Source organism: Lepisma saccharinum, chromosome 25 (assembly GCF_977018435.1).
Source record: "Lepisma saccharinum chromosome 25, izLepSacc3.1, whole genome shotgun sequence".
In the NCBI taxonomy this organism is placed as follows: Eukaryota; Metazoa; Arthropoda; class Insecta; order Zygentoma; family Lepismatidae; genus Lepisma; species Lepisma saccharinum.
Window position 1 is genome coordinate 31,134,829 of NC_139253.1, and position 7,307 is coordinate 31,142,135.

Consider the following 7,307-nt stretch of genomic DNA (forward strand, 5'->3'; position numbering starts at 1 on the left):
GTCCAATGTGCTCAAAAATAGACATAAACAAATGACAAAGGATATATTTTCTTTCTCTAACATGAAGTAAAATTTAAGTAACTGAACTCACATATTGTTTGGTGTAAATAATATATTGTATGTGAAAAATCTGGAATATATTAGATATTGTTGCTGTCTGTAAACTAATTTGAACTTTTTGTCTTTATTAGTTCGTTAATTAGATAGATCTTGCCTGAAGTAGTGACAGATGGAAACAGCTTTTGTTGTTGCTTCAAGAAACTTATCAGTTTAGGAATGACAGAGAATAGTTTATCAGAAGGTCAATTCATAGAACAAGGCACAGACTATAATTTTTATCTATATATATACGAAGCCATGAATGTGTCACTGATTCTGTGCTGTAATTATGTGCTCTAATGTCACAATATATATCTTATTCTTAAATTATCATACCACCACCTAACTAGTTTATGTATTTTCTTTAACATTTTATATCCAATGATTTGAGAGTGCTTTGATTCTGCCAGTCGTATTTTTGATAAGAACAACTAGTGTCACAACAGTGTTTACATATTTTAATCTTATTATTTTCAATACCGGGTGTTTCGCTCTATCGCAGACCCTGATTTTCCCTTATAACTTTCAAACTAATGGATGCAATTGTGTGAAATTTGACATGGACATACATTGGTGTATAAGAAAGGTTACAGAAGGATACAAGTGTGGCGGCCTCGTGTGGCACCTGCCCCTGCACAAATCAAAGGCCAATATGTTCTGTAACATGGAGAGGCCTGTCCAGGCATGCCTCTATGCTGATGGCAACTACTTTCAACACTTGCTGCAAGATCATCATGCTTCTCATACAAGCCCTGTCCATATCACTGAATTATGTTCATTAGTTTGAAAGTTGTGAGGGAACATCCAAGAGTAAGTAAACACCCTGTGTAATATTACTTGTTAATAATTTTGAGTATGCATATACAGGGTGTTCAGAAAAGTACCTCATCATATGGAAAGTACAAGAAGCACACAAGACAGCCACCTTCAAGTTTCAGTCATACCATACCACCAGATATGGTGTTCCATATCCTGAGGAACATGATATTCCACTTACAGGCGTGTCTTAAAGTAGGAGGTCATAATGAGCAGATCTTGGAAGTTTGACATGATGTAGTGTTTTTCGGACACCCTATATGTGATTGCCAGTCTGCATCCTCTCCTTTATACATGTGAGAGGATCAGACATTGAAATTATAAAGAAAGCTAGTATATTATCTGTATACATGCCAATTAAGTAATTATTTTTTTATTACAGCCATTGTCATATGAATGCATGTCATTCTACAAATCATGTAGATAGTCATGAACCTAAAGAGAGTGAAACTGTTTCGTATGAAAATATAAACATGGATTATATTGCACAACTAACATCGGAAGGATACGCACAAGATGCTGTTATCCGAGCTCTCGGGATTACCAGGAACGACATAGAAATGGCTTGTGACATCTTACATGAATTTGCAACTAAACGAACATGATGTGAATAAAGTTTCAATTATTTGTTCTACTAGTCAGGTTGTACCTTCTGTAATGGCAGAATGCTAAGTGTTCAAAGCGTTAAAAATCTCCTCAATTGTATGAGGAAATATATGTAGTGGTCGAGTCAGAATCTAGTCTTTTGTGTAGAAGTTCGCGAGCAAGAACAAAGGAAAATGTACAATAATGAATGTAAAAAAAAAAGAGCACTATTTTTCTGAAATTACAAGCAGCATTGTAGGTACCAGTATTGTACCAGAACGAGTTGTGGTTAGTTTGAAAGAAGTTTGAGAACAAATTTTTCTTCGCAAGGCCATTGAAATATTTTAACCAGCGAACATGGTTTTTTTTTCCATTGAAGATGCAAATATATATTGTTAAGACTTTGAAGTGTAAGTGAGAGTACAATTTTGTGTATGTGTTTTTAACGAAGACTGTATCCTATTGTGAAATGGAAAGTGATTTGTATACCAGTATACATTTTTGGTAGGGTGATATACTGTAAGACTGCTATGACTTCAGTTGGACGAATTGTTATAGTGATTTTGGTATTAAAAAAATTATCATGCTTTCACTTCAAAAAACCTGTATGCATAAGCTCACTCAAGTGGTGGAATTTGTGCTCTTTTAAGTTTAATGTTGATTAAAACTAATTTTAGGATTATAATTTGCATTCTTGTCTCATTGTTCTTGTACATTGTTGAAGATATTGGTGATCACATTTTTTAAAAAGTACCCTAGTGCAATTTTCTCTTTTGTGTCAATATTTCAACTGTTATAATGTTAGAAGCTATGCATATGAATTTCAACATTTAAAAGCAGGTTATTTGATTTGGTGTAGAATTTTTAGTAATCTTGCTTTAATTTATTTCTTAAGAAAATCGTTAAAGTAACTTGGATGTAATAAAAATCAAGAGTGTACAATTGAATGGGAAAAGGAGGAAACAGTATAACATTTGGTAGTAACTGTACTAGAAAATTAACACATGTGAAATGAAATACTACACTTTAATGTAGATTTTAGATGAAACATGTTTACAGTTCATGTGAAATTGAGAAATTTCATGTAAAATATATTTTTCTCTCATGGGCATTTTTTTAAAAAATGTCTGAAGATTTGATTTAACTGTTATTGAAATGAATTGTGTTTATGCCTGCAAAATAACATGTATTTTATAACTCATTTCTGTTAATATTCCCCACCAAATTGAGGGGTCCCGACTTCAATACCTAGTGAAGGCACATGGTGCTTCGGATCCCACTTTTAACTGTGGGTTCAGCCCTGATTAGCCTATTTGTGCATAAAATGGGCTTAGAACAAAATTCAAATTCTCCACCTTTCTGCTATTTCATTTTTTTGCTTCCCTAACCAAAACTTTGTGAAGATTATCACCTGAATATGTAAGAAACCAAAACAGTGTTCTTTAGAGAATTTATTTGTACATGATTCAAGTGACAGAGGAATGAAGAAAATTACAAAAAGAGCGTAAAATTACTTTTTCTGTTTTTAAATTCTATCAAATGAAGCTAATTTGGAAGTAGTGAGTCATTTTTCTATAGCTGTTTTTAATATATGGAAAATTGTATAATGTGATTGCTTTCCATACTTAAATCAACAATGAAGTTATGGTTGTTGTCATATTTCTTTATTTTCATTTTCTACTTCTGTAGGTTAATCACAATGGTGATGAAAGATGATGTTAGACACATGTGTCTCAACCAGAATTTATAAAAATACTGAAACTTAAGAGAATGCTAAACAGACTTTTCAGTAGATGTTAAGTTACCATTGGACTTCTCTGGAAATGCTCTCACCTTGTGATGAAGGGGTCCTAGGTTCAATCCCCAAATTGTTCGGATTCCACTTTAAACTGTAGGTACTGTCTATCCCAATTAGCACCTTTCTGTGCATAAAGTGAACTCAATACAATCTTCAAACTTTAAATTACCATAAATCACACTAAACATATTAAATTCTGTAGTGCAAATATAAGCATGATACAATTCTGGACATTTAGATAAAAACATCTTGAGCTTCCTCCCAAACTTGTCTAAATGTAAAGGGACACATATCTAAGAGTTGAGTCACTGATGTTGCCAATTCTTATAAGGTTGGTGACTATTACCTTTGATTGTACAATTTTTTTCAACCGTTTTCTGCAGTGGTTTACAGCACTGAGGCAAAAACGCGTGACAACACTGAGAACATAGCCCCAAACTATATTCCCCTGCCCAGTGCTCAAAGTGTTGGACTCGATTCAACATCCCCCAAACTAGCATTTTCCATTTCAAGCACTGCCCCCGTCCAATCTTGGAACATGTGCAAGAGGAAAGGTTGAGTATTTCTTACCTTTTCCAGGTAAGACGTTTCTTTATTGATGTTCATAATAGTAATTAATTTCTCAGTTGCACCTTAACTATTCACCTCAATGAAATGCTTACTGTATGAGCACAGCATTAGGCATCATAAAGTAATGGCAGTGTGGTTAAAATCTTGAAATTTCCTTTTAGGAGATTGTTGAATACGTCCATGCCTTGAAGTGAACTATAGTTTTGGCAAATGGTTTTCTGTGTATACACTGGCCGTATTATAAGAGCAACATTAGTGATTTTCATTTCCTCTTGTTAAAATTTGTGGACATATTGGAAAATACTAACACACATTTCAGATATAGCTTGGAGCTTTGCTACCAGATCTCCTCTTTTTCCAGGACATGTTCTTCATTTTAGGCTTATTTCTGGCATCCAGGAGGAATTTGGAGAAATCATTAATGTCCTACATTTTGAGCAGTAATTTCTGTTAGGAAAATGTGTCTTTTCAGATGGAGAGAAACATTTCCGAGGAAAAAATTCAAAAACACTTGCTCATCAGAGAAGTCCGCTTGAAAGACACAGAATTTTGTACTCAATAATTCACTAAAAATGCATTATTTTTAACTGAAACTGATAATGTGCTTATTTCACATTATTTGCTAATATTTCCTAGTACTACCGTATTTATGCATGTATAATGCACATGTGTGTGTAATGCACATCCTGGTTTTTTATGGCAAAAAGTGAGAAACAATTATATCTTGTATATAATGTGCAGTACAATTCAGGTTCAAGAAATGGCTTCTTAGTTGTAGGTTGTAAAGCTGTTGCTATGCCGATGTAGAGTGAATGATATCATACCTATTCAATGAGTCCCCTATCGCTGTGTGGACCAAGAGGAGAATATCCTCTTGCATAAACAATGTCACCAACCCATGCCACCTCCCCTCCCCCTCTTCCTCCACTGTGTTTAGCATCCCAAAGCTTTCGCTCTTTAACTACCTTATTTATTCTGTAATAGTAGAAAGCAAGATCAAAATTACATTATGAATTTGCAGTGCTCAGGAAGTTATTTTCTATTATTTCTCACCCAACAAATACTGCTGATACGCATCCCATGTAACGGGAGGTGCATGCACGAATTCCAGCAGAATGGCACGCACTGCTTTTCTTGGTCTCAAGAGAACATTACATTACAAAGTGAAACATCGTGGGGAATGACCTTTAAACTTTTGTACGTGGTTTTGCTCATTCCCTCTTTACTTTTTCTAAAAAAAAAATCAATATACTATTTCTGTGATTAACGTAACATTTATACGAGGCACATTCAGGACCCTCAAACTAGCGGTTAGCAGCACAAGATTTCTTCCATTAAGGCATTTTACACACTCCATATCATATTATTTGGCCAGTAATACATTTTGTTTATTATTTTCTTTTTCCTTCTCTTTTCTTTCATCCAAAGTACCATGAAATTCAGAACATTACTTCATTTTGTGATGAGCTTATTTCAACCGCATTTCACATTAGTGTCACCATCTTGAATGGAACACTGTTGCCATATTCAGAAACTGTAGAATTTAAGCTTTACAACAATATTATAACATGATAGGGTTCTGTAAACTTGAAAAATAAATGCAAGTGTCACAAAATCGTAGAATGACCCTGCACGGTCATGTTGGCTCTTCGAATTATTCCATGTATAATACGCACCACAGTTTTTGGGGGCAAAATTTTTGGAAAAAAGTGCATTATATATATATATATATATATATATATATATATAATTTCGAGCATTCAAGATATAACATCACCCTGATGAAAAGATGGAAGTCTCTGAAGCTTTGAAACCTACCTGAACTGATCTGGATGATATCTCAACAGAACAGTAGCGTATTCTGAAAAGTTGACTTCATTTACAATAGCAATTCTTATATATTGTATACATTTGTTTTATATCTCCATCTAGATAGAAATAAAACACCAAGTAAAAAAAAAAAAAAAAAAAAACAAGTACAAAAAAATTTTCTGGCAGATATTTTTCATAAAATTTCCCTTTTCACAAAAATTGGACCTATATTTCCCTTCATGCAGCAACACTGTCTCTGCTAAATGTGGTACACAAGACAGGAAGGTAACGAGCAGTTTTCTTGTGTCAACGTTGTTTGCAACATTGGAACTGAGCATGTAGCATGCTTTTAAATAGCTACTCGCCCACTTTCTCTTTGGATTCCTTGTCCTCTCCATGTACAGTCGTGGACACTTCTGGGTTGTAATTGTCCCACCGAAAGTCAATGGGATTGTTACAATCCAAAAGTGTCCGTGACTGTACAACCAGGGAGGAAATCCAGTCATCAGCAGCCTATGTTGGAAAAGGATCAGTGGCGTACATAAAACTGTCTTTAAGTTCTTTAAGTAATTTACTTAAATTCTGGTTTAAAAGCTTGTTTTAATAGTTTGCATAATGAGCAATTTCCCATATGTTAAAGGTAAATGTGTAAAAAATATATGAGAAATGATACTTTACCAGCAGTAGCTATCGTAACATTGAGAATACGACATGTCAACAGAACATATTCATACATTTTAGATGTTAGTTGTGTATTTTTATGCTCTTTTGATGACAAGCATAACTTTTGACATAAATTATGCTTATATAAAAACCCTGTTTTGCAGCAATTTTCACATTTTCTACTAAAGTACATGCAAATGATACACGTATATATCAATTGACTCTGCTTCCTCCTAAACCCATTCATATTGTTGCTCATTTGTAGTATTTACTGAAATTTTGATCAATCAGTGGTGTGTGTGAAAAAAAAATAGTTCATTGTCAGAGTCTGATTCCAATCTGTGAGCTAATGTTTTTGGTATTTCCACTAAAGCATATGATCAAGTCTTGATTCTTATTGAATCTATCTTATGGCACTATTGAAGCACATGGGGCATTTGAACAGTGATTTTGGTGGAAAAACTGAAACATGGTTAGAACATGTTCATCAACTGTCTTGCTTGAATCTGCCCTATGTTCATTTGTTTCTGTAACTCCTCAGGTAGACGCACAGGGTTGGATCTTATTCATGTCGGTCATAAGTGTATTAAAAAAAAAATTGCAGTTCGTGCATGTTATATCTTCATCCCACTTCCTTCATAAATGTGTGCATGTTTATTACAGTATTATTTTGATTTTCCTCATTGTGTCTTTTCAATTTTAAAAAAAATAAAAATACTAATCTGTCTTTACAACTGTCAGTATAACATTTTTAGAACACTTGCAAAAGAACTAAAGAATGTTTGCTTCTTGATGTGATCAGACAAGCCATCACTTGGTCTGATCATCACAATGAACAATGCTGCCAATGGTTTTTGTGCAAGTAGTAAAGCGGACCAAATCAACTTGCTTTGTTAAATAATCTAGATGGCATTTGTTAATTATTTTCTGAGCGCATGCTTTTAAACTTATCATGTGTGAAAGT

General features: G+C 33.9%; 1 protein-coding gene across 1 annotated transcript in view; it reads left to right on the forward strand.

Moving 5' to 3' along the window:
* Cbl (E3 ubiquitin-protein ligase CBL) overlaps positions 1 to 4,455 on the forward strand; it is a 109,356-nt gene extending 104,901 nt beyond the window's left edge. Inside the window, exon 12 of the mRNA XM_083111730.1 lies at positions 1,298 to 4,455. Within this exon, the coding sequence (XP_082967856.1) occupies positions 1,298 to 1,520 (223 nt within the window). The 3' untranslated portion in view covers positions 1,521 to 4,455. The remainder of the gene's footprint in view (positions 1 to 1,297) is intronic.
* Positions 4,456 to 7,307: the final 2,852 nt, after the last annotated feature.